This window comes from Zosterops lateralis, assembly GCF_965231275.1.
Source record: "Zosterops lateralis genome assembly, chromosome: 17".
Lineage (NCBI taxonomy): Eukaryota > Metazoa > Chordata > Aves > Passeriformes > Zosteropidae > Zosterops > Zosterops lateralis.
In genome coordinates, this window is record NC_139777.1 from 3,943,611 (window position 1) to 3,971,233 (window position 27,623).

General features: G+C 46.3%; 2 protein-coding genes across 2 annotated transcripts; one reads left to right on the plus strand and one right to left on the minus strand.

Annotated features, from left to right (window-relative positions):
• Nucleotides 1–304: 304 nt before the first annotated feature.
• On the minus strand, nt 305–3,826 carry RPL6 (ribosomal protein L6). The gene is made up of 6 exons (XM_083873621.1): nt 3,545–3,826; nt 3,355–3,453; nt 2,496–2,639; nt 1,598–1,646; nt 901–1,085; nt 305–509 (listed from the first exon to the last, which is right to left on the minus strand). The coding sequence occupies exons 1-6, from the start codon at nt 3,791–3,793 to the stop codon at nt 357–359; spliced, it is 879 nt and encodes a 292-aa protein (XP_083729747.1). The 5' UTR covers nt 3,794–3,826; the 3' UTR covers nt 305–356.
• A 1,006-nt stretch (nt 3,827–4,832) lies between these two features.
• PTPN11 (protein tyrosine phosphatase non-receptor type 11) lies at nt 4,833–26,017 on the plus strand. Its single transcript, XM_083874195.1, has 16 exons — nt 4,833–4,906; nt 9,138–9,260; nt 10,513–10,707; nt 11,730–11,922; nt 12,952–13,068; nt 13,559–13,672; nt 16,241–16,337; nt 16,824–16,903; nt 16,992–17,150; nt 19,946–20,077; nt 20,736–20,890; nt 21,507–21,574; nt 21,703–21,854; nt 23,918–24,030; nt 24,254–24,355; nt 24,672–26,017. Exons 1-15 carry the CDS (start codon nt 4,893–4,895, stop codon nt 24,321–24,323), a joined length of 1,782 nt encoding a protein of 593 aa, XP_083730321.1. The 5' UTR covers nt 4,833–4,892; the 3' UTR covers nt 24,324–24,355; nt 24,672–26,017.
• The last annotated feature ends 1,606 nt before the right edge of the window (nt 26,018–27,623 follow it).

Here is a 27,623-nt window from a genome sequence, read left to right on the forward strand (position 1 = left end):
ATATATTTTATCCAGATTTTATCCTGCACTGTATCAGCCCAGCATTAGCTGCTATTCCCAAAGCAAAATCTGTTTAGGATCCCTTTCCAGCTTGTTCAGAGTTAAGAAAGCTGAATTCCTGTTTATGTTAAATAGTTAAATAAATCCAACAACCACCACAAAACTAGAACAGCCAAAACTCCTACACCTCAAACTTTGCTCACTCCAAATTCTGGTCACTACCTACAGCCCCTCAGAGTTTCACCCCAACTGCAAGAGCCATCCAACACCTGCTGTGACAGGCTGCAATGAACACACCACAAACCCTTGCTTTTTTTTTTTTTCCCTTGGAGTTTAATGTGGTGCTTCCAGAAGGCTCAGAACACCAATTTGTGAGGATAAACTCCATTTGAGAGAGAGAATGTGGAGCGCAGGTAGCCCCGGAGCTGAGGCACCTTCTTGATCCGTGCCAGGATCTGGGAATCCACGGCCTTCTGGTCAACCTTGCGCTGCTCCGTCAGCTCGTATTTCTGCAAAGCACAAAGAACAACAGTAAAATCCTGGCAGCAACTGCAGAGTCCTTTAGACAGGAAAAAATTCAAGGCAAACCCTGAGTTTGGGGATTTTTAAGATCTTTCCCGCATTTGTTTTCAATAATGGGAAGGTGCTGAAGCACTGAAGCACCCCTTGCAGTCAACACAGTGACAGCATTTCTTGGTCAAAAAAGACATTTGACTGGAATAATAACTCCTTCCCCTCTGAGAAAAAAACCCAAATTTAAAAGGGGGAGTTACTTAATTTTAATGGCATCACCTCACTTTAATAATGATCTCTTAAAATCCACCTGGTTTTTTTTTCCCAATTCCCCCTTTCCAGCCTAGCCTGGAGCATTGATAAAGAAGGAACCATCCTGTCTCTTACCTCTTTCTCAGTGTCAAAGATCTCTCCTTCCTGGTGCTTGGGCTTCCTCAGCCTCTTCTTCTTGAAGTAGGAATCAGTGAGATGTTTGGGAATTTTCACCCCAGTGAGATCCACCTTTGTGGATGTGGCGATAACGAATTTCTGGTGGGCCCTGCGCAGAGGGACACGGTTGACAGCCAGGGGGCCTGAAGGCAGAGAAGACAAGAGAGAACAAGGTCAATTTTCTGGTGAAAACCACTGCCTTGAAGCTGAATTTTTGTAGTCTACGTGATGACCAGTTCCTTCAGAGTTGCCTAAAGCTAAAAATCTCAACAGTCAAAGCCCTCTAGAAATACACAAATCTCCTTCCTGAGCTTTTCCAGGTAGTCACATACTGAAGCTTAATTATCTCCCCTCCACCTCCCTGCAAAGTCACAAATGACAGAATCATTAAGGTTGGAAAAGATCTCCAAGATCATCAAGTACAACTTTTGACTGATCACCATGTTGTCAACTAGAGCAGAGCAGTGAGTGCCGTATTCAGCTGTTCCTTGGACACCTCCTGGGGTGGTGACTCCACCAAAACGTGATTCCCCACTGATGTGCCAAACCAAACACAGGCAGATCTGTTGTGCTACTGACCCCAGAGACAAACTTGAATTTAAAAACACAAAGAACCCCCCAAAACAGAACTACTGTGTTTAATTTTTTTTTTTACCTGTAACAAGCAGAAGGCCAGTATCAAGCTGCTTCAGGAACACAACACGCTGTAAGGAAATGAGATGGGTCATCAATCCTCAGGTCCCAGTACTCCCATACCACAGCTAAACTGGGATTGTGCCTCTGCTACTGGTACAAGCACTGACAGTGCCCCAGGTGTGGGTCACCTGTGCTGCCACCTTGTGATCCAAGCTCCAGCACTTCCAAGTACCTCCACTCTGAGTGTGATGCTCCATCAGCTTTATCTCTCAAAGCTGAGCAAAGCCCATTACTCCAGTTTTACTCTTCCCCCCTCCTACAGCCATCCCAGCACCCAAATCCTTTGTATGAGTTACAGGAAGGAATTGGATAAACACCTGTAACTTCACACAGTCAGAGCCATCCCCTCAGCATGTTTTGCTCCTTCTGGTCAAGGTTTCCTTCTCTGTCAGCATTCTTTATGGAATTAAGGACATCAAAGACAGAGAATTCAAGAAAATAAAGGATGGCAGTTGTGTTGGTGACCATCCTGAGGATGGAGAACCCAATATAACAATCCCTGATAATTAGAATAATTAGATCAAGAATAAAACTCAGTTTTTTCCTTTGCAGTAACTGCTGTAGGAGAAAGTTTTGTCTTTACAGGAGCAGCAGCAGAAACAGGCACTGCAGCAAGACTCCTCGCATTTTATCCAAACAACTGGCTGTGCCTGTTTCACTTTCACCTCTGTGCAGAACAACCTTAATTTAACAAAACATTACACCTCTGCCTCCCCTAAAGCCTGTACAAAGAAAACACCCAGACAGAAGCCACAGATTTAAACCCAGTGGGCAAAGCAGGATGAGCTGTGAGAGTCAGGGTGTGTGAAACACTGCCAGAGCCTGGTGGCAGGAGCTGTGTCAGGAGCTGTGCCCACCTTTCCACGGTGCCGGCCGGTGAGCAGGATCAGCACGGTGCCGGGGGTGATGGACGCCCGCAGGCGCCGCTTGTGCTGGCAGAACGGCTTCTTGCCGTGGCTCAGCAGCTTCCGGGGAACGTCCTCTGTGGGGTAGTACCTGGGCTGGGGACAAAGCACACACATCCTGTGCCACCTGTGTCTTCACAGGACAGCAACTCATCAAAATGGTTCTCCCTGTTTCCCTGAGGTGTCACCTCTGCATTTCTTACTTTCAAGTGTTGGAGTCCTAGCAGCCTGATTCTCAGGCTGCTGCATGTAAACAATGTGTATTCTTAGAATTTATCAGTATGTTTTGTATTCTTGTTCTCTGAGAGAGGACTTGACTGATGGTCATATTGACCAATGGAGTCAGGAGGCTGTGACCTCTTTGGGCCAATTCTGGCCCTCTGTACAAAATGTTTATAAGCTATTAGAGTCAGATAATAAAGCAGTTTTCCATGTTTGACCCTGCTGCTGCCTGCTGTCCTCTGTGAAGGTCCACACACCCATGTTGCAACGTGCTGCCCCTCTAAAAGCAGGGGTAACACCGAGGTCCAGCTTTCTGAAGGATTTCTGATGCAGACGGCGCTTGGGAACAACATGGAATTTCTAGAATATTTGTGTCCAGCTCCATATGTGTGTGTGTGCTTGTCCACCTCAGCACAGAGAATTCCCACCTAAATTACCACCACCTCCCAAGAAGGCTGGGTCTGTACTCAAAGAAAGCACAGCACAGGCTGAGGCCCCTACACCACCCTACATCACCAGGCTCACCACCCAGTCTAAAGCTCCCTGGACCAACCCTTGAGCATCCCAGTGCTTTTCCATACTTCCATACCATTTTCCGGATTTTAACCACCCGGCTGCCTCCATTCTTGTCTCCACCCACTGGCTTAGTGATGGTGGCTCGGGGCATTTCCTTCTTCTTCTTCTCTATCTGCGTGCAAACAACAAGGAAAACTGAGCACATTTCAAACCAAAGGCACCACGACAAAATGCGATTATTGCCCCAGCGCTTCTCGCCATACCTTTGTCTCTGGGGCCGTGTACTTGCGCTTGTACAGAGCTTTCCTGGCGTACATGGCTGAGCGGGAATACCTCCCGATGCCCCGGGCCAGGACGGGGTTACGGCTGGCATGGTACTTCTTCACCCTCTTCTTGTCCCCTGCTGCTTTCTTGCTGGGCTTCTGCTCCGCTGGCTTCTTCGCCCCTGCCTTCTTCTTGCCCGACTTCTTCTTCTCGCCTGGCTTCTTCTCCGGCGCCTTCTCGCCCGCCATCTGCGATCACAGACAGCAGCGTTTAGGGCTCGTCATAGAGCAGAGAAAATAAAAGAATCCAAACCACCCTTCACACCTTTCTAGTAGCTGTCAGCTGCCTCCTCCAGCCGTTGCTGACCAAGCCCGGCACCCTGTGCGCCTCTACATGACTTAAAACGCTCCTGCACGCTGGTTACAACAGCTCCAGAGCACAGCCAAGCGCTCCTCGGTGGGAAGCCCGAGGAGTCGCAAACACATCCCCAGCCTGCAGCCGCCTCTGTCCCGGCTCGGGAGCGCCCCGGCCCCGCTGCGCTGCCGGGCCCTGCCCCAGCGGCCTCCCCGTGTAGCCCCAGCCCAGCTCCCGGGAGGCTCCGGCGCGGCCTCCGCATCCCGCGGCCTGGTCGGCTCGGCCCCGCGACACTCCCGCTCCTCCCCACCCCCGCGCCGCTCCCCGAGGCTGCCGGGCCATTGCCGGGCCGCTGCCGTGACCGCGGCGGGGTCGCCGGCGGGCGGATGGCGGTGGATGGAGAGCGGCGGGCCCGGCGCCGATCGCGGCAGCTCCGCCATCCTCACCTTCCGGGGGAGCAAAAGGGACTCACATCCGGGTGCGCGGGCTAAGGACACCGCGGCGTCTGACGTCAGCGCGCCGCGCGGGGGCTCACGGGACTCGTAGTCCAGGAGGGTCCGCGCTGCCCGGTGCAGCCCCGGGTGACCAGCGGGGGGGACACAGGACCCCGCGCCCGTTCGGGGGGCTCCGGGACACTCAGCCCGGAGAGCGGCCCCGCCGCGCCGCCACCGCTTAACCCGCGTCCTCTCGGGGCTCTGCCGGCTCCGCGCCCTGACCCGTCCGCGGGCGAGGCTCTGGCGCTCCCGCTCTCCGGCGGCGGGGGTCTCGCAGCCCCCCGGGCGGAGCGGCGGCGCGGGGCGGGGCGCGGCGCGGGGCGATGACGGCGCGGGCGGTGACGCGGGGCGGGCCGCGCCGCGCTCGCGGGCCTGAGGCCGCCGTTGTTCGCGCTCCCCGCAGCGCCCGAAGGCCGCGGCCCCGCCGGGAGCCCCATGTGAGCGGCGGGCGGCGCGGGGGGGGCCGGCAAACCGCGACCCGCCGGGGCCACGGGGGAAGATGACATCGCGGAGGTGAGGCGGGAGCGGCGGCCGCGCCGACGGGGAGGGCGGCGGGCAGGGGCCGCCGATTGTGGGGCGCCTCCGCGGCCGCTCCCGGGGGCTGCGGGGCCGGGGTTGGTCCCCACGGGCGGGCGGGACCCCCGGGAGCCGCCCCGGCAGCGCCCACCCCGCCCGTTCCCGGGGGGATGGCCCGGAGCCCCCTCCCGTCTGTGCCCGGGGGGTGTTCCCCGCCTGCAGCGCCCACCCCGCTCCTTCCCGGGGGATGGCCCCGCTCCGGATCCCGCTCCCCGCCCGTAACCGGGGGAACCTCCCAGGAGGGGAGAGATCGGATGCCTTCGAGTCTCTCCGAGTGCCCTTGGCGGCCCGAGCTGCCCCTAGGTTGGGGGGTTTAATTGAGTGTCCCCCCGGAGCGCCGGAGCCCAGGGGTGAATTGTTCCTGTGCGGGACCCGCTCAGTGCCCAGGCTCGTGTTCCATCCAGGGCCAGCGCTGCTGATTTACCCACCCTAAAACACCACAAAACGAGTGTTCTGAGCCCCCCATACCTGAGCTCTTAATCAGTTATCGGCGTTCACTCTCATTTCAAACCCTCGTGGCACGACGACAAACAGCCGAACCCATTTCTTTGTTGTAGTTTCTCACTGACCTTAATGAATTTTGGTGTTTGTCCGGTGCCCAGTGACCTTTTGGACTCAGAGGTTTGGGTGTGTGTTAGGCTTTAGAGGAATTATTGTCATAGAAAAGAGTATTTGTCCTTTTTAACAGACCTATTCTGAGATTCATGGAATCCCAGAAGGGTTTGGGTTGGAAGGGACCATAAAGCTCATCCTGTTCCATCCCCTGCCATGGGCAGGGACACTTTCCATTATCCCAAGTTGCTCCAAGCCTCGTCCAGCCTGGCCTTGGACACTTCCAGGGATGGGGCAGATCCAATTTCAATTGATTCACCTCTATAAGTAATACCTATTAAATTATAATTTCTCCAAGGGTAGATTGTCCTCTCTCTTCTGCTCGAGATGGTGAATCTGGATGAGTTGGTTTCAATCCATGGCCATTTCTAATAGGATTTGAGGCTTTTTTTGAGCTGTAAGGAGGTTTTTTAGTCTGTGTTGGGGGTTCTGGATGTCCCTGCTCACCCTGAGAACAAGGCTACAGGTTAGTTACCTTTTGGCAATAGCATTAACTTCCTCCTTGCCAGGAATAATCCTGTCCTCTGCTCAGAGCCCTAAATTCTAACTTGTGAGAGAGACTGAAAAACGCTGGGAAATATCAACTGATGAGCCTATAAATAGGAGTAATTAAAGTACCCGTCAGCACATCCCTAGTGCTGTGGTTGTGACAGCTGAGACAGAACTGATTTCATCTCTCCTTTGCTCTTGCAAAGGTGATTAAAAAACCCAATCGCTGCATGGAAAATTGTATTGATTTATTTCTTTTTGGTTTGGTAAGAGAGAAATGTGCTGGCTGTGTGTGACTTAGGGGAGCACAGATCCTGCTGGACCATGATAACAAAAAAGGGATAATTTTGAGAAGGATGGATTTTCCACCATGTTTTTTTTAATTATTTTTCATCAGAAGGTTCTTTGTTTTGCTGATACCATTTTGGTCATGTAAATGAGTCTCTGCTATTTCACTGGTCACTTTCTTACCAACATTTCCACCTTGCTGTGAACAAGTTATGGACTGTGAACTGTGTATTCCAAGCCCCTGAGTGGGAATTGCTGCAGGAGGAGCCAGTTTGAGCAGAGCGTGGGTTTGGGTGACTTCTGTGATTGTATTTACTGCCCTTGGCCGGGGCAGCTCTGCACCTGCTCCCACCGAGATGGGGAAGCAAAGCAGGATAAAAAAGCCCAAAATACATTCCATCCCTATAAAAGGAAGCGTGAGAGCAGGTCCTGGCTGAGGGGGGAGAGTGTCACTGGTGAGCTCTGACCCTTTGCTGTCCCCTCCCGGTTTGGAAGGGCTGCAGCCCCAAGGTTGGGAGCACAAGGGATGGCAGCACTTCAAGGAGGATCCTCCTCGGGGCCGGAACCGCTGGCAGGGATCACTGACACCCCCATTCTGCTATTTGGGGTGGCTGACAAATGCAGCTTCCTACTCAAAGCCAAAAATACGGAGCTGAGGGAACAGGAGGACGAGGTGCCAGCAGAGCTGGAGTTACATAAAGTGCAAGAAACCCTCCCAGGTGTAGCCTGGCTTTGCTGCACTTGGCTTTTGGCATCTTTGTGGGAAGGAGATTTTGGGGTTTGAACCATCTATTGTGTGTTTAACCTCTCCTTTAAATGCTGGTTAAATAACAGGGTATTTGTAGTCGCCTCTGCACATAAATTATTATTTTTCCTTTACTGTAACAACTCACATACAGCTCCTTCCTTAAGGTTCAGGGTGAGATATAGAAGATACTCCACTGGTGAGAGTTTATGCAATGTCAATATAATAAATCTGGAGAACCAATCCAAATAATTTCTCCTCTGTCTGTTTAGACATTTTTTTGCTATAAATTCCAAAACTTACCAAGGTTTCTCTTGAATCTTGTGCATATTTAAAAAGCTTCCAAACTGTTCAAATTATTACTGCACTTTTTAAAATTTTGTTTGTTTGTTTTCTCCTAATGGAAGTAAAATTTTGGGAGTGGAAATATGATAAATATATGATCACCTTCTCCAGGCAACCTTTTGTGGGCTGAACTGTTGTTATTTAACATTCAGTTCATCCCAGGTACTGATGGTTGTGCAGTTTCTTTTGTGAGAACTTCCCTTGACCTTTGAATAATCATTAGATGAATGTAACATTATCAATTAGTTCAGTCCCATTTGTTGTGATAATTTGGAAGTATTTTTGAATGTTTTTTCCATGTCTTGTGCATAAATTTGATATTTTCTGCGTTGTTCTTCAGTGAAAGGTGGGGACTATTCATTAGATTTCCTTGGTGCAAGCAGAATATTATTAACTAGGAGAAAAAAGATTCATGAGAAGATTCACACAATTTACTTCTAAAATGGATCCTATTTCCCATTTGAATGACTTGCTAGAGATTTGGATTTTCTAGAATCCTATAACTCCAGAGCATTTCTGAAGAGAATGGTCTGGAGAAAGCTTTGGTGGGAATATTGGCAGCTTTTCAGTAGAGAAGGAATTGCTGCAACAATTGAAATAATACCCCTAAATTTAGACCTGTGCTCTCATATTTTGCTGATTTAGCAATTTAGCCTGAAATGCTGACTGGATCAGGAAGGATCAGGAATGCTGTTCAGTTTTTCTGGATATAACACTCCTCTCTCTCTGTGGTGAGCCTGACTGAAGTTTTTTGGATATTTTTTGCTGTACTTTGGAAAAACCCAGAGATGAATGAAGATGAGCAGGCTGAGCACTTTCAGCACACAAGAATGAGGATTTAACTCTGAAAATTAAAAGTGATTTTTAATTGCCAAGTGCAAGGGTGACAGAGCCAAGCTGGGGGTGCTCACATCCCTGCTCTGATGGTTTATTTTTAAGATTTGCCTTCTAAAATCCTCCCCAGGTCCTTTCATGCAGAACTCCTCCAGGGCTGCAATAAAAATGGGTAAATTCCAGATAAGAGCAAAGACAGCGGTGACACCGAGTGGCTCCAAATAAGTCTCCAAAGTCAATGCCAGAGGTGGGGACACGGAGCTGTTGGCCACAGCCCAGCCCCAGCTCTGCCTGGGCTCTGGGATAGTCATTGAGGGCAGTTTGTGGGTGGTGAGGATCAATAGGAGATTCCTCTGGGGTTGTATTTAAGCTGGACAGATCCGACCCCGGCTCCACATTCCTGGGAGGAAGAGCAGTGGGGTCTCCACGCAGGGAGTTCCTTCCTGACCCCCCTCAGCTGTGCCTTAAACCATGAGGTTTTGTTCAGTTTTTAACCTTCAGAATGTTGTCAAAGTGTCACTTTGGATGTTTTGTTTTATTTTTAGGTATTTTTCCTGTTTGTCTTTCAGTTTCTTTGTGCGCCGTGTTTTGCTGGAGTGAGGAAATACCACTTCTGGTCTGTGTTTATGTTGTGTACCTTTGATATCATTTTGATCCAGGCAGTCATAGTGGGGATAAGTGTAATTCTTGGGCTTACAAAAAATTACAATATGTAAAGCTGCAACATGAAACTAATAACAAACAAGAAATTTTATTAATTTAGGTGCAAAACTCAGTTTGGAAGCTCTGTGTGAGGGGAACTCTGAAAACCCTGCTGTTTATTTATTAACATTCTTTATTTTTAACCTCTTGTAGATGGTTTCATCCAAATATCACTGGGGTGGAGGCAGAAAACCTGCTGTTAACAAGAGGAGTCGATGGCAGCTTCCTGGCACGGCCCAGCAAAAGTAACCCAGGAGATTTCACACTCTCTGTTAGGTGAGTTTGGGTCTTTCCAGTTTGTCCCAGGGTGGTGATGATCTTAATTTGCTGCTGTCCTGTGGGGAAAGAGATGTGGATGAATTCCTTGAAATGCTCACATCACTTTTTAATGTCATTCATTTTTCCCTCTTCTTTTTCTCTCATTTTCCCTGAAGAGCTTCTCAAATACTCTTACCCAGCTTCAGGTTGGAGGGGAGTGAATTCTGATTTTACAGCAGGACAAAAATGTTCAGGGGAAGCAGAAACAGGTTGATAATGTCGTTGCTTTTAGCCCTTTACAAATCCATTTGATAACCAGCTGGAAGGAGCAGAGGTGTTGGGGAATTAGTGATCCAGCAGGAAATCCAGACTCTCCTGGCACAGGAAAAAGTCAGCAAGTTTTTAAGGGCAACTGTGGCTTTTTCAGCTTCCAAAATAGGCCTTCTGTGACAGTTGTCCCCTGACACTGCGTGGTAGGGATGGGGAAAAGACAGCAAGAGGAAGTAGATAAAGGAAAAGGGAAAAGTGGGATTGGTGATAAGAGCTGTGCTGCTTGGATACTTGTGAGATAACAGGCTTGTGGCACAGGAGGGGATTCCTGCTGGGAGCTGCTTTTCCTTAATATTTGAGACTGTGGCAGCAGGCAAAGGCCGAAGTTTCCTGAAGGAGAGATCTCAGGAGCTGGTGGGAATTCTGGAATTCTGCTGGGTCTCTCCAGAGTATTGAACTCCTCTCACTCTCCACCCTTGTTCTTGTGTGTGGAGTTTTGTGTGGGTCTGAGGGATTTCTGCTGGGGCTCCTGAGGTTGCAGGGTTTGTGCTGCCTTCAAGGATCCCTCCAGCCCAGAATTGTTGTCCTGTTCTCCCTGGCTGGTGGGCAGAGCAGCTAAAGCAGAGGGGCAGCAGCTCAGCTCTTCTGCAGTAATTCTGTGCTGCAGTTGTGAGTATGGATTTCTCTATTGGCGATTGAAGGAGAGACAGGAAGACTGACTATGATCAGAATCCGATTTTACTCAGGTTTTTTAAGAGTTAAGGTTAATAATTTCTACTACAATAATTAGGTTAAAAAGATCATACAAACAACTTATACATTTTTCAACATCTTCATTGTAGGGGGTCAAACTAAATGTGCTAATTAAATTTATCTCACTCTCATGAATCCTCACATTTTTCCACCTCAGGCATCACCAAATATAAAAGTGATTGATTGATTGATCAATTGACTTGGTAAAGGGGTTTTTTTTTTTTTTGTTCTCTCTTTCAAACCTTAGACGAACTGGAGCTGTCACCCACATCAAGATCCAGAACACAGGTGACTACTATGACCTCTACGGGGGAGAGAAGTTTGCCACGCTGGCTGAGCTGGTGCAGTATTACATGGAACACCACGGGCAGCTCAAGGAGAAGAATGGAGATGTCATAGAGCTGAAATATCCCCTCAACTGTGCTGATCCCACGTCAGAAAGGTCAGAGAAGTGTGGTGGAACCTCAAATGTCCTTGTGCTTTTTAATAAATGCTGTGTTTATCTCTTCTTAACATTCAGTCTCCATCTGGGAAAAGGGTGGCCACAACCTTGGATTCGTTTCAGGGAGGTTCCTTGCAAAATGGGTGGATAAATGTGGTTAAAGGTGAAGCAATCCAAGCCTCAGAACCTGTTCCCTTTCAGCATTCTTCCTTGGGTGGGACAGGACTGAAAGAGAGGGCATAATTCTCTTTATTTTTACTGGGAGAATGTTTAATTGGAGAAGTTCTCCTGATGCTGTCACTACAAGAAATTCCCAGGGATGTTTCTGGGCATAACATTTTGTGCTTTTCCTAGCAATGGGTAGGAAGTAAAAACCATTCAAATCCTCAGATTCCTCAAACTCCTGTTTTGAGAAGAGTGGTTAATAAGGAGAATTTGAGACTCTGGATTTGATGAAATGTCAGGGGTCAGAACTAAACCTGTTTATTCCTAGAAGTGAAACAGTGAGGAAAAATACTCAAACAAGTTCTGTCACTCCTCAGAATGCCTTAACAGAGGTGAGGAGGATTGATGCTTTTCTGGCCCTATTTCCTGAAGAATTGAGATTGCTGGGATTATCCTCTCTAGTTCCTAATGGGATACAAGGGTGAGGTCTCAAAAGTATGAAGTTTCCACATATTTATTAGAAAGTTTCATGAAGGAAATAAAATAAGAATGAATGCCTTGACTGAGGGAAAGGTTGGAGTGTAGCCTGGGATTGTTGTGAAGGATCCAAATCAAAGCTTCACTGGAAGCTTGTAGGAAACCATGGAAGTGCTTTGAAGTGTTTCTGTCCTCACTGGTGTGCACCTGAACACTTGCAAGGCTTATTTTATTTATTATTCTTACCACCTGAGGTTTTCCCTAGACCTGGCCATTGCTGAGTGAACAGAAGGATTCCATTTCATAATAAATCCCTGGAACAAGTGGATTCAGCTGGAATGCTCAGCAGGGTGTCTCTCTCTGTGTCATTTTATTTCCAGGTGGTTTCACGGGCATCTCTCCGGGAGAGAAGCTGAGAAACTCTTGACAGAGAAAGGAAAACATGGGAGTTTCCTGGTGAGGGAGAGCCAGAGCCACCCTGGGGACTTTGTCCTGTCCGTGAGGACGGGGGATGACAAAGGAGAGAGCAACGATGGCAAATCCAAAGTGACACACGTCATGATCCACTGCCAGGTAGGAGAAGCAGCCAATCCATGAGCTCAGGAGCTCTGGGTACATTCCCCTTTTCCCTGGGGTTGCTGCAGGTCATCCCTTTGATCAAAATGACTCCTTTGATGGCATCAAAATTCCAAAATGTTTTGGGGACTGCTTGGCTGTCTGGCTCTTGTCAGGGTCTTCTGGCTCAAATCACACTTTGCTGTGCTCAGGGAGCCTTTGCAGCTCTCCTGGGTGGATTCTATCAAAATAGGAGTGATTGGATAAATGGAGATTCATCCACAGATGTCTCTCTCCTGTCAGTTCAGGCAGTTACACCTGATAGATGATCAACATGCTGTGAAAACAAGTGTTCACTCCAAGGAATGCCCTGAGATCTAAATCTCCCATTTAGTATAAGGTAGTTCTTTACTGAAATATTATTAAATTGCTGGTTTGATATTTAATCTATCTCCATGGGTTGCTGTTTAAAAAATAATCATAGTTCAAAAATATATATATTTATAAAAACACCTAAAATGAAGTAACAAGAAGGTAGAAATGACCCACCAGGGCAGTAAATGCTAAATTACCAGAATATGTTTATATTTTCAAGAAAATCTCTCTGCTTTGCAGTTAGCATTTATGTCTTTGAGGAAAATAATTTGACATTGCTTCCTTAAAATCAAGATGGTGCCATAAAAGGCAGTACCAGTCTTTTAGAACCCAATCATACACTGAGTTTAGGAAATCAATTCAAATCCCTAATTCCTGGATTCTCATCCTGTAGCTCCAATATCTACTTGAGCTGCCTGAACCCCAGTTCAGAGGGAATCAGCTCTCTAAAAAAGCAGATAAACCAATTTTCAAGGCAATGACAAAACCCAGGATGTCCTGCAGTGTGTCTGTGCTTCTATTTATTAAACTTCTGTCCTTTAGGAGAAGGATTTCAGTAGAGCCTTTTAAACATAATTTTAGAGGTTATTTCTGATGCAAGGCACAGCCTAGAGGTGCTGTGGCTGTGGTGGTGAGAAGTGCATTTATTTTGAGGAGGATTTGTCTTTCCAGGATCTCAAATACGACGTTGGTGGAGGGGAGAAGTTTGACTCTCTGACAGATCTGGTGGAACATTACAAGAAGAACCCCATGGTGGAGACTTTGGGCACCGTGTTGCAACTCAAACAGGTGAGAAGGAGAGGCCACCCCTGAGCTTTGCCACCTCCAGGATATGTTGTTGAAATGCAGCTTTTCCATACATTCTGCAAGAGTTTTTTTTTTTTTTTTTTTCTGAGGCAAAAAATGAGGAGTTAAATTTCATGAAATGGATGATAAAGTCATTAAAATGGGAACAATTTTTGTTTAATGAAGGGATAAAGTGTTGTCTCTGCTGTGCAGAATTTCCTGGTGCCATCCTGGTCTGTAGGAATTGCAGGGCAGGTCCAGAAATGAGACAACTGAATGCATTAAATAAAAACTGTGAGACTTGAAAAGAAATTCTTCACCATCCCCTTCCTCACTGCCCTTTGCTTGAATTCCAAAATCTGACATCCAAAAAGATGCCTGCATCCTAAAATTCCCACTAAAATATCCTTATCTTGGGGGGATTTGTGTTTGAATTGTTTTTCCATGGTTATTACCTGCTAACCCTGTGCTGTTTGGGGTGTGTGTCCCTCAGCCCCTGAACACCACCCGCATTAACGCGGCTGAGATCGAGAGCCGAGTGAGGGAGCTCAGCAAACTGGCAGAGACCACGGATAAAGTCAAGCAGGGCTTCTGGGAAGAGTTTGAGGTAATTCATTACAATATAAATAATGTTTCCTACAGTGTTTCCTGCCGTGTTCAATCTCACTCTGCTAAAGTCCCGTTGGGTTCTGCCTTCCTGCTGTTTCCTCCTCTCTGTCACTTCTGATCTCTGGTTTTGCTCCCATCTCCAGGGCAATGCCAGCTCCACTCTTGTGGCTTGAAATATTTATCTTTTTTTCCTGATTTTCTTAGTGCTTTTTATCCAGTCCCTGGCACAATCCCTCCTGGATATCCTCCCCACCATGAGGGAGCCTCATGTACTCCTGTGTTTGTCCCACCAGGAAAATCCTTCAAATTCCTTCTGTTGTTTGGGAAGTTGGGATCCATTTCTTCAGGGAAACTTCCATTTCTCAGTCCATCTATTGCCCTTGTCCATGTGGCTTTTTGATACTCATTTTTGGGGATCTTAAAGCCCTTGGGAAGTGGTAGAAAGCTCTGGGATGAAGCAGCATGGATTATATGGTTTCCTTGGACTTGTGGAGATTTATTTTTGGTTTGTTTTGGTGTTTCATTTCTCTCTGCAGGCAAAATTACAATGTTCTTCCAGAAAGAGTGTGTAGGGACAGGACAGGGGGAATAGCTTCCAGCTAGAAGAGATTTAGATGGGATATTGGGAAGAAGAAATCCTTCCAGAATTTGAAAGAAACTCTTCCCAGAGAAGCTGTGGCTGCCCCATCCCTGGAAGTGTCCAAGGCCAGATTGGCTGGGGCTTGGAGCAACCTGGGATAATGGAATGATTTGGGTTGTGAGGGACCTTAAATCCCTTCCCACCCCTTTCCATGGGCAGAGACACCTTCCACTCTCCCAGGTTGCTCCAAGCCCTGTCCAACCTGGCCTGGAACACTCAAGGCTGGATATAATGGACTGTTTGTATCTCACACACACAAAACCACCAGTGGAGTCTGGAATTCCACCAGCAGATGGCAACAGGAAACTGGGAAGTGCTCAGGGAGCTCCAGAGAGGCTGGTTTGGGAAACTTCCTGAATAGTGATGGATTTACAAAGTGGTCAGAAATACCCATCGGCTAAATGTGCTGTCCAGTGTGCTCTGGTTATTGCAGGAAAAGGAAAATTAATCCATGAGAAGGAATTAGCAGAGAGGTGTGTGAGAGGAGTGTCAGATGGTGAGGTTGTGGCATTAGGAAATGGTAAAATGAGGATTAAGCTTTCTCCTTTCTCTTTCCAAAGAGAGGGGACAGTTCCTGATCCAGGGCTGCTGAATGGTCAGAATGGCCAGAATTCCACCTGGAGAGGGAAGGAAGTCAGAAGAGGTTATGTGTGTGGGTTTTGGCAAAATATAACTGAGCCATTAATTCACAGTTCTTTCCTGACCTCTGGTACACATTGAAGAAATTATTCTTGGAGTGGATCTCTCAGCGTGGCTTTAGAAGCAAAGTGTTTTCCTTACAGAAGGAAAAGCAAATAAATGAAGGATTTTACCTGTGAGACATTGCACTTCTTTTTCCCCTTTGCTGCTCTCAGTGAGATCAGCACTAACCTTTATTTTTTTGGGAATGAAGCCCTCTCCTAACAGTTTTAGTGCCCTGCTTTTCCATTCCCCTCAGGGAAGCTCCAGCTGTCCCTCCATGGTGGCAGGAGTGGGGAACACACTCCAGGTTGTCCATGGATCCCTGTCTGTGCTGTTCAGGAGCTGCCAGCCCAGATGGTGAATTTAAATTACTTGTCTCCAGGCAGAAATGAGCCTCTTGTCCCAGGATCCACCAGACAGGAATGTTGACAGCCCTTGTAATGTTTTCTCCTTCTGAAAAATGATTATTTCTGAGCTTTAGTGCTGGGATGTTGTAGTGAAGTCGAGGAGGATATTCCAGATTTATGGGTGTGTTGTTCCAGCTCTGAATGGGCTTGTTGGGAGTCGCTGCTGCTCGTGGATCTCTCCTCAGGGATGCTCCAAGCAATAATAATTAACTCTAGGAAGGAAGATGTGGTTTCCACACTCTTAATTGCTTCAATTCTTTAACTTGCTGGGAAAGTTTAGCTCTCAGTCCTTTTGCCTGGAGTTCCACAGGCAATGCTTTGGGGGCTGTTTTTTGTCCCTTGTCACGAGCTTGAAACTTTGCACCTCTTGCATTTCTGTTTCTTTGTCTGCCTTTAGGATGAGCCTAATTATCCAAGGTCATTAAGGGAGGGAGTATCAGACTGAGATGTGCCAGTTAAATAAAAGCAAGAGTCTGGAGGGTGGGAATGATTAGGGGAGCAGCTTCCAAAGCCTGAGTGTTCTTTTAGTGAGGCCAGAACTGCTTTGGGGATGAAAAATTGGAGCAAAGCATTGGGATCTCAGTGCCTCCAGCTCCAAGGAGCTTTGGGAGAAGGGAGATTTGCCATGAAACAGCCTGGCTGTGAAAGTTTTGAATTGCTGCTCTCCCTGGGATATTTTGTTCCAGAAATCCCCACTCTGGGTTGTTCCTTCACTGGGATAATTTATGGATAACTCATTTGTATCACCTAATGGCCCTCTCCACCCTTTTCTCTGGGAGAAGGGATTGCTGTGACTCCTGCTTTTTCTGAGCACCCCCTGTCTGTGCTTTCTCCTCAGACCTTGCAGCAGCAGGAGTGCAAACTCCTCTACAGCCGTAAGGAAGGGCAGCGCCAGGAAAACAAGAACAAAAATAGATACAAAAACATTTTACCCTGTAAGTATCGACCCTTCACTGCCATTTCACGTCACTCTGGTTTATTTTCCTCATTAATACAGGGTTAATTAAGTACACTGGGCTTTGGCTTCTCTTTCATGATGATTTCCCCTCTTACCAGGATTATCCCGTGAGTTCCAATTTTGGGTTCACACATTTGCACTTTGTAGATATTTGTAATATTGTTTTTTATCTTCATCATTTAAAAGCCTCATATCCCTCAACAGGCTGGAATACTTAAATTTCAGAGGATTAATTTGGGGGACAGAACTGCAGCATACAAATCCTGAGGCTTTGCCTTGACTTAGTGTTTGAGTGTTCCTGAATTCCCAGGACATGGACGTGTTTTGGTCACAGCCACTTGTTTCAAGGAAGCAGAAGGGGCAATTTGGAATATTCTAATCCCTAATTTACCAAGTTTGATAATTAATTAATAGCTGCTGTGTGTAGAATGCAAGTGCTTGACATCCAGATGTATTTTTGCAGTTGATCACACCAGAGTTGTTCTCCACGATGGTGATCCCAATGAGCCTGTTTCAGACTATATCAATGCTAATATTATTATGGTGAGTGTATTCCCACCTCCTCTTCCCTAAATCCAAGGGAATCTCATCACCATTTGTTAAATTGCTGATTTTTTTTCCCCACCTCTAGCCTGAGTTTGAAACCAAGTGCAACAACTCAAAGCCAAAAAAAAGCTACATTGCAACCCAAGGCTGCCTGCAGAACACGGTGAATGATTTCTGGAGGATGGTGTTCCAGGAGAACTCCCGAGTTATTGTCATGACCACGAAAGAAGTGGAAAGAGGAAAGGTAAAACCAGACTCCAGCTGGCTTTGGGAAAGGTGCTGACATTTGAATACAAATAGGAACTGAACTGAACTGAGAGAAATTGATTTATGGCTGGAATTTGGTGTGGTACTGGATTCCTGGGTGCTCTGGAAGTTCTGAGTGTCATTTTTTTATTGCTGCCTTTGGGAAATTGGGATAGATTCCTGTCACATCAAGCCTCCCTTTATTAAGGTTTGCCTGCTGAAATTTTTAGCTGCTGAATGTGAATCTCTGGATTTCAGACTTAGAGAAGGAGGCACTGGGATGGGAGATGTGGCCAAGCAGGAATTCTGGGTGCTTGAAGGGAAAAATTCCCTGTTCCTGGAGCAAAAGTAATTTATTTTAGCTCATCAAGCCTTTTTTCCTAAAAAAGCAGAATAATGGGATTTTATTATTACAATACTGAACGTAGAGATGTTGCTTCTTGCCCACTCTGGCAGGATTTAATGCTCTTAAACAGGAATTTTCCCTGCAATGGTGTATCCCAAAAATCTCCATTCACCTCTGGAATACAGGGATCTTGTCCTGCTCCCTGGCCTCTGGCAAACCTGGGAACATTTTAGTTTGTTTCTGGTTTCTAATGGCACAAGGCAGGGAAGAATAGGAATAGCTGAACACTGATATCCTGGCAACAGCCACACACAGTTTCCTGGGGATTGTATGGATTCATCTTTAGAATTTGCTACTTCTGATCTTTTTTCTGTTTGATAAACACTTTCTGTTCTCTCTCCTTTTCTTTTAAAGTTTCTCTGCTTCTTCCACACACTGTTGTCCACCTTTTACCTTTTTCCATATTCCCACGATCTGTTTCTGAAGGAAAAGCTGTTGCCTTTTTAGGGGAGCATCACCTGTGGGAAAAAAATCAAATTAAAACCTAAAGTTTTTATGTGGGTGACTGATGATTGCAGGGGTTCCTCACCCCCAGGAACTTTGTGTCTGTGGACTGAAGACAAATAACAAGATTTTACAGGATTCTTTCCCAAACTGAGGTGACAAAGCTGTTTGTTGGAGCCATTAGACTTTGTCTGTGTATTTTTTTTTTAGTCTTTGACTTTGTCTTGTGGATCTTTTTTTAGTCTTTTTGAAGTCCTGCCACTTCATCACCCTGATAAAGGGACAAGATTTGTGTTTCCTTCCTGAGAATTCACTGAAGGAGGGAGAAGCTGCCCCTTCCCAGTGATAATCTTTGTTTTGGAAGAGGAGAAATAAATCATGGAGTTGTTTTGGCAGAGTTGACTTGAATACACCTTTCTTCCTTCAAGTTATTTATTATTTTTTTTAAGAACCTCCTGAATGGCCTCTGCTCCTCTGCAGTTTCCCCATTATTCTTCCCAAAGTTTGCTCAGCCCTTTTGCTGGAGAAAACACTTTAATTCATCAGTGCTGCATTGCTTAGTCTTTCTTTGCCCTTGATTGGTTTGTGATGCCTATTTCACTTCTTAAAGAATTGCAAATACCAGTCCTGATATCAAATCAAAGCCTTTTTATCTCAGGCCAAGCTGTTTGCAGACCTGCAGGAAGGAGAGAACCCTTTGCAGCAGAGCTGCCTCCAAGAGCTCATAGCCTGAGGAAGGAACTGTGGAACATTCCCAGCCCTGCATCGAGTCCTGGATGTGCTTTAAAAGTGCAGAAGCAGCAAATCCTTAGAAATGAAAAGAGTTTTTTGGGGTTTTGGAGGCAGTTCAGCAACGCTTCCAGCAGAGTAAAACTTATTTTAACATCGTTGTTGCCGTTCAGACTTGCTCAGAGCCCTGCATTGAAAACTGCAAAGTTATTTCTTCTGGCACCCTCCAAAATCAGTGTATTTGCTTCAATTTCAGTGTATTTGCTTGAGTTTCTCCCCTTGTGACAGGGAAAGAAGGGCAAAAATAGCAGGGAAGCATCTTGTTGCCTACATGGGCATGTGTTCAGCCGTCTTACTCTGCCTTGGGCTGGCACAAGGAGCTTCCCTGTGCTGTGTTTTTTTCCTGGATGTTCAGAATAACTACAAATAGACCCTATTGCTCTGTAAGACTTGGTGTTCTGTCTGTGTTTGCTCTTGCTAGAAGCTGCTCCTACAATAATTTCTCCTTTGATGCTGCATTCCCAGGAGTTGCTTTTTCCTGACCTGTCACAGGAGCCAAATCCAAGTGCTGATAGGTGAATCCATTCCTCAGTGGATGGAATTTCTCCCTGGATGAAGAGAATTTTGATGGGGAAACAGCACACCAAAAACTCTGCATTTTAAAGCTACAAACCCATGAAACCCACAAACCCTTTGCAGGAGCCTGAACCCTCTTTAGTGATGGAACCAGAGCTGTGTCAGCCCTTCCTGCTGCAAGCCATGGAAAAGCAAACATCCAAGTTTTATTTCCACTGGAAATGATTTATACCTTTGACCTTTACTTCTTTTGCAGCCCGTAGGGTTTGGGTTGTGGAACAGCTTGTGGGGCTGAATTCTGCTGGAATTCTGTATTTTGAGACCAGTGGCTGGGGGTACAAAAAGTAGGATTTTAATCTCCAGGTTTTGAAAATATCCAGGCACAAAATATCCCAAAAAGGTGCTAAGAGGAAAGGTGGCCTGTACCCGTTTGAAATTTTCTGGTGGTTGTTATGGAGAGGAGAAACTTCCAGTTAAAATGTTCTTTTACCTCATCAGCTGATTGTCCTATGTGTACTCTGAAATGAAAGCCTCAGGGTTGTGTTAACCAGTTTGCAAAGCACCCTTTTTTTTTTTTTCCTGCCTGATTATTCCTTTTTTTGTTGTTGTTAATTTTATTTTATTTTGAAACCTTGCAGAGTAAGTGTGTCAAGTACTGGCCGGATGAATATTCCCTGAAGGAATACGGAGTGATGCGTGTCAGGAACGTGAAGGAGAGTGCAGCCCACGATTACACCCTGAGAGAGCTGAAACTTTCCAAAGTTGGCCAGGTGAGTACAAGAGGAACTCTCTCCTTTTAGTTCAGCTCGTGGATCACCAAAGGAAAAATGGCAGGATTAGCCCATTTCTCTGGAATCAATAAAAGCACTCGGAGGTGAATAAATGGAGCCCTGTCTTTCTTTGAAGCTCCATGTTCACTTCCATCCATCTTTCTCTTTGCCCTTGGGATAATTGAAGATTCTCCTACCTAAGCAGCTTTTGGCAGGAGAGAAACTGCTGCAGAGCTTGCAGGGAATCTGGGAGGAGGGATAATGCTTTTAACTGAGGACACTTCAATCCAGCCAGGCATTTGCTCGTCCTCGTGGAAATGGTTGCATTGGAAGGAAAGATTGTGTGTAGAAAATTCACTTAAGGGAAGGGATGAAAAGGTGAGAAAACAGTGTGGAAATGGCATTTGGAACGTTTAAGGAACAGTGAAGGAACAGTGAAGGAACAGTTTGGATCAGAGAGGAGAAGCAAATCATGGGATTTAGTGATGGATGTGCCAGGCCAGGAGGAGCATTGGCTTGTTCCATCCTTTGGGAGTTGTGGAGCTGTGGGTGCTGTGCTCAGGTTGGATTTGGGATATGCCCTCTCCCTGCTGGACTCAGCTGTGCCCCATATGGATCTGGATTTTGCCCTGAAGGGTTTTGTTTCCCTGTTCTCCAGGGGAACACGGAGAGGACGGTGTGGCAGTACCATTTCCGCACCTGGCCCGACCACGGCGTGCCCAGCGACCCCGGCGGCGTCCTGGATTTCCTGGAGGAGGTGCACCACAAGCAGGAGAGCATTCCTGATGCAGGGCCTGTCGTGGTCCACTGCAGGTGAGAGCATGGGCTGGGCTCCTCCTGCCACTCCTCCTTTTGGCCTGGACAGCTGAGACCTTTGAAAAGGACAACTTTCTGGAAATTGCTCCGAATTCTCTGTTTTCTGTCTGTGCAATGTCACATTCTGGGTGGGTGGCACAGAGTCCCTTTGGGAGTGGATTTTGGAGTGTGAACCTTTGTATAAATGAGAATTTCTGCTGTTGGATGAGAAGATGGGAACAATCCTGGCTGCTGGAGCATTTCAAGTGCAGGATGATGGGAATTCTGGCATCTCATCCCACTTGTGGGGGCTCTGTCCTTTTTGGGTGCTCTCAGCTTGTAAAATGAAATGCTTTTTAGGCAAGAAAATGTTAGATCTGACCTTATGGGTTTTTCTGGTTCAGGGGTGTTTATAAACACTGAGGGATGGAAGTGGTGATTTCTGTCCCTTCCCTGAGGTCTCTGGTTTGACTCTGGTGTAATTTGGAACCCCCTGGGTATTATTTGGAACTCCCTGGCTAAAATTTGGAACCCTCCTGTCTCCTAATTACAGACTCTTCTTTTGGCTGGGGTTTTGGCGTTCATTCAGAAAGAACAAAACAATTAAATTCTCTTTTTTTTCCCCTTCTTCCAGTGCTGGGATTGGGCGAACAGGAACTTTCATTGTCATTGACATCCTCATTGACATCATCAGAGAGAAAGGTACCTTTTCCCTTTGGATTTCCCTCCCTGCTCAGGAATCCACCCCAGCAATGCCGAGGGAGGATCCAGGTGAGCTCCACCCTCACTGTGGTTATTTTCCTGCTCTTCCCCTTGCTGGATGTCCCCAGGGGTGGACTGTGACATCGATGTCCCCAAGACCATCCAGATGGTGAGGTCCCAGCGCTCAGGGATGGTGCAGACAGAGGCCCAGTACAGGTTCATTTACATGGCAGTGCAGCACTACATCGAGACCCTCCAGCGCAGGATCGAGGAGGAGCAGGTGGGTCCATCCCAAATATCCAACAGGAACGTGGCAGGATTCCAGCAGGGAGCAGTATTTGTGGGACTCAAAGTGTGAGCTGTGTCCTGTAGTTCAGTTCATTATGCTTAAGAATTAATTAAATTGTTAGGTGGAATCCTCTCCTTAAATTAGGTGGAATTGTCTTCTTACATTATTGGATGGGATCTTCTCTCTAAGTTGTCAAGTGGAATCCTCTCCTTGAAAATTGAGTGGAATCATCTTAAAACATTGTGTGGAATCCTCTCCTTAAAACATTGTATGGAATCCTCTCCTTAAAAATTAAGTGGGATTCTCTCTGTAAATTAAGAGGAATCCTCTCCTTAAATTAAGTGGAATCTTCTCCTTAAATTATTGAGTGGAATTTTCTCCTTAAATTATTCAGTGGAATTTTCTCTTTAAAATATTAGGTGGAATCCTCACCTTAATTTAAGTGGAATTTTCTCCCACCTTCCCTGTCCCCAGCCCTGCTCCCAGATCTCAAATTTCCTTCCTATTATCGAATTTCCTGTGGAGGAAGAATAAAAGATAAGAGTCTGTTAATTGAAGCAGAACCTCTCGTGATCTTTGTGTTTTAAAGAGATTTCAAAGCTGCTTTCCTGCATTCCTGAAAGGGGAAAATCAAATGCTGATCACTCCAATTTCAGTTTTGGGAGTTTATTGGTAGGAAATTCAATCTATTGGAGTGGAAAGTGAAAGGGTGAGTGTGGTGATCCAGCAAAAGGCACTTCCAGGAGTGTGGTGGGATCAGAAATGTTTGGGAATAAGGTTTGGTGAGACCCACAAGACCTTCCCCTTCCTGTTGAGGGAATTCCTTGTACTCCAGTTCTGGGGGGTTTTACAGCAGTTTCCTGGTTTTGTGATAAAGAGCTGATGTTTTCTCCCTGTCCCTGCTGCTCCCTGCCCTGACCTCAGAGCAGCTGGGATTTGTACCTTTTGCTTTCTATGTTAATTAGTCCATATTTTTACTCTTTTTAGTATCTCTTTCCCTGCTGGGGACTTTCTAACATGTACTGAGTTAGTTCTTTATTAGCTGATTCCTGCAAAATGTCCTTGTGGTCTATTCCATGAATTCTGCATTCCGTGTGTCCACCAATCCATCTTTCACAGACTTTGCTCAATGAAGCAAATCCAGCTTTGCTCAACAAAACTTCTCCCAAAATCTGCTCAGGGCAGTTTTGTTAAATGCTGGCTAGGAGTGATTTGAGAATCTCCAGAAACACCAGAATGAGCTGAGTGAGTTTCAGGAGACCATCTTGGAAAAGCTTCAATCCCAGGAATGTTCTTAATGGGAATTCAGGAGCCAGAACTCCCTGGAGGCTCCACCAGCCTCTGCTGTGACATTGAGTCAGGCCTCAGGACTTGTTGCAGCTTTAGAAAAACCCCAAATAAACCCACAACCCCCTCCCCAAACCCTAATTCCCTGCAAAACTTTTAATTTCTACCTTGTAGCTTTCAGTGTTTTCAGGCATTGTGAACGCCTGGAAGAAGGAAAAAAATCTGTCTCCTGTTTCTTTCCCAGAGTAGTTCCCTGGCAGGATCTGGAGCTGGGTGCCAGCACAATTGGCTGCAGCCTGGAGCATATGTGCAGGATCCAAATAACAGCTTGGCTGCTTTTTATATCAAACCTAATGGGCTCAGATATTGTTTTATTAGAGCCTCCTGCAAACAACGGTGTCGCTCCGTTGGCCCCAGCTCCGAGCTGGAAATAAGGTCAGTGGGAAGCCCACTGGCTGCTCAAGAATGAAATGGGGAGTTTTCTGCCAAGGAGATGAGGATTGAGTACATTCAGAGGGTTGCTGTGTTGTGCTGGAGATGGTGGCATGGGGGGAAAATGGGGATTTTCATGTTTTGTCTCACTGATAGCTGGAGCCAAACTTTAGGTGTGCTCGGTGATGTGTTCACTGCAGAACTGAGCTCTCTCCTCACAGACAAACCTAAAAACACCCATGGTTATCTCCTCTTGGAATTGCTGCACTGTCCCAATGATTGTTTGCTGGGATTAACCCCAAACCTGGCTTTTTGTTGTGTGTTTTGCTTGACAGAAGAGCAAGAGGAAAGGTCACGAGTACACAAACATTAAATATTCGTTATCGGACCAGACGAGTGGGGATCAGAGCCCTCTCCCCCCCTGCACCCCAACCCCAACGTGTCCAGAGTAAGTTCAGTCCTTCTCTCACTTTTGAGCTGTTCTGTCTCATCTTCAGAGGCCTCAAACGAGGCTGAGTTACCCCAGAACCTGCCCTGTTGTCCTGTTTCCTCTGAAAATAAATCAAGTAAAATAAATTGTCCCTGAATTATGTGGTGTGTGTATAATAGGATTTTTTTTTTTTTTGTCTCAAATGAGATTGGTGGGACTCTAAATCCTGATTTCATTTCAGAATGAGAGAAGATAGCGCTAGAGTATATGAAAATGTGGGGCTGATGCAACAGCAGAAGAGTTTCAGATGAGAAGATGTTCAGAGCCTTCCAGGCCAAGGCAGGTGTGTATGGCCAGAGGAGGGGCTGTGTCCAGCGTGGCTTGGGAGAAAATGTACCCAGGAATGCCCACAGTGATTGGAATTAATCCCCATGGGGTGTCTGAGTTCCAAAAGCTAATTTAAATTTAATTTTAATGACCTCTAAACACAATCTCACCTTTTACTGCCAAAGCACCCACAGTTTCTAAGCCAGGGTGGAGACTTCGGGTTGAGTTTAAGCTTTATTGAGTCAAAACTGAGCACTTGTGTACAGTGCCTGATAAAAGAAAAAACTGCTGGGTTTTTTCCTCAATAATTCTTTTTTTTTTTCCTTTTCCAGACATGAAAATGGTTTTTGAAAAGGTCAAGAAAGAGATGGAAGAAGCTTCACGTGAGCAGTGAACTCCGAGGGCTTGGTACCTTTTTATTTACGGTTTTAATCCTTCAGTAGGCAAAACTTCAGAGCATCTAAAGATTGTTTTTATCTCTTCTCTCCAATTTCCAATTGCTCGTTTTCCAAATAAAAGGAAATCCTTTCTACAAGGTAGACAATTACTTTGTAGAGCCAGTTTCGAATCCTGCAAAAACTGTTGGACTGTCATCCATTTGTTTTTTTTTTTGAAATAGTATTTTGGTTTCACAGTATGGCTGTTAGTGGGGTTGGTTTTTTTTTTTTTTTTTTTCTTTATTTGAGCAGTTGTGGGGTTTTTTGGGGGGAGGGACACTGGGTGGGGAGGTGGGTGGTGGGAGAGCAATGCCATGGATAAATCCGTGACATGAAATGTAAAATACTGATGGGAACAATGTGGATTGTTGGAAAACAGTGGATCACACCAGCGTGAATAGAACCAAGTGCATGATCAAATTAGTCCTGATACATTTCAAACTCAGACTGAGCTTCCTGGGGTGAGCAGTTCTTGAGATGAAGGTGCTTTTTTGTGATAATTGGTGGCTTTGATTCTGATTTTGCTGTGTGGCTGGATGGGCTGTTTTGGAGGAATTTATGCCAAGTTGCTTTGACATCAAACAAAGTTTCTTTTCCGTGGTCTCTGCCCAGAATAGGAATTCCCTGTGTCCTTCAGGAGACTCAGTGACCTGGGGGTGGTTTGTGAGGACGCTCTGTGGTGACTTTGTGCTCAATTAAAGGCGACTGAACCGGTAGAATTCAGATATTAATTAAGGAGTTGCAGGATGTTAAAGCCAGTGAAACCAATAACCCACTGCTGGTGTCAGGGAACCTTCCTCCCCGTGTGCTGGAGAAGTGGAAGCTGTGGAGGAGCCTCCTGGATTTTTAGGGAAGGAGGGATCCCAGGATTCCTGGTGGGACAGGGAGCAGTGAGGCCACACCAGGGGCACTGTCCCACCCCAAAGTGCCTTTGGGACCTGCCTGGACCTTCCTGTCCCAATGCAAGGAAAATCACCTCGTGATTGTCAGGGAGACAAAACCTGTTCCAGAGACTCCCCAAGGAAAATCTGGTGAGCTTCCATTTCATCCCTTCCCCTGGCTCTGTCCTGCAGCAGCAGCTCCCCTTGGAGCCAGATGTGGGGAGTGGTGTCTCCCCCAGCACCTTGTCCCTGGTTTTGGGGACATCCTGTGGCTTCAGTGGTGTTGAGGAATGTTTCCCATCCTCACACAGGATGTCACAGGAATGGGGTTATTGGCCTTCCTGGTGGAATTCTGCTGCAGCTTTGTGAGAGGTGAAGTGGGAGATTCCATCACCTGGTCCTCAGAGTGCTTTGCAAATTCCAAATGTTTGAGCAGTTTGTTTGAACTGAATGAAGGTGCTTCATTGATGTTAAGCAGAATTTTGTTCCTTGGCCTCTTGTCCTTTTTTGTCTTTTGGGGCTTTGGGATTTGATTTGATTTTTATTGGAACTCCTGTCACAGCCTTATGCTCTAGCCCTGAATCCTTGTGCCCTTCCTAGATTGGAATAGATGGTGAGGAGAGAGAAAAGTTGTGATTTCGTAGTGAGATTCCTGTTCTCCATCCCCTGCCAGCCTGTCCCTATCCCAGCTCCCTCCTGCTGAACAGGGATCACTTGGAAGTGTTGAGATTTGCATGGAGTAATGAAATATTTGCCTCAAACTCTGTGCACAGTCAAATTCTGCACTTCAGAGGTTGGAGCGAGGTGGGGACAGGCCAAGGTGGGGTTTGGAGCTGCTCTGCTCCAAACTGGGAACTCAGAGGGGAAAAGTCAGGAGAAAGGGGGGAAGGATCCTGAGGGAATCTCAACTCTGCACTCAGTTCCTGTGAAGTGTCTTAAAAGCTGGACCTGTGTAAGCAGCAATCAGCACAAAACGTTGCCTCCTGACCTCGTTCGGAACCTGCCTCTGCAGGATTTCATTTGGAATTGTTCTCCTTGGGAGCAGGGAATTCTTGCTGCAGAATGTGTGGGAATCCTGGGAAGCTCATGGTGGGGGAATGTCAGTGAGGGGGGGAGCAGGAGCTGAAAGATTGTGACTAAAGGAGGAAATTCTCCTTTCTGAACCAGTGTGGGGTCCTGGTGGGCACCAGAGGGGAGCCCCTGCACCCTAAAATCTGTCACCAGAGACAGGGAGGGTTCTTAAAGCATTTCCTGCTTTAATTCCAGCAAGTGGCTTTGGGGTTCTGACAGATGAAGCAACAAAGAGAAACATCCTTTGGTTCAGGGGAGATCAGTGAATGTGGCATTCAGGGATTCCCAGTTTCAGGGAATTCAGTTGGAAGCAGTGCTGGCTGAGCTTGTTGTGGAGCAGGGATGGAAAAGGGATCCCAGGGTTCTCTTGGAGAAGCCTTTGTCCCACCAGGGACATTTACCCCAAGGCACAATGATTGATGCCAGTGTGAATTTGCTGCAGACTTCATTTACTGAATGTTTTAGAGAAATACACTTTAATTTCAGCTAACTCCTGTTAGGCCTGATTGGTTCTATTAATCCTGACCAAACTTTCCTTTTTTTTTTTTTTTTTTTTTTTTTTTTTTTTTTTCCTCCTAAAAGATGTGTTTGAGACACGATTAACCAGGACACAGCTAACAAAGGTATCCAACCTGTTCCCTTTTTTTGTTGTAGGGCTGAGGAAATTCGCAGCTGGGACTAAGATGTGTTGTCAGGGTTTGATTTTTTCCTACCCATAACTCCATTATTTCAAATTAATTGTTCATTTCTCCCTTTTCAATAGTGAAAGGTAATGAATAATTTCAAGCCTGTTTATTTATGACATTACTGTGATTTTTTTTTTTTTTATTGCAGTACTAAAGACTAATGAAAAAAAGGATCTTATTAGGTGGAATAGGCCTTGCATTTATTTTAT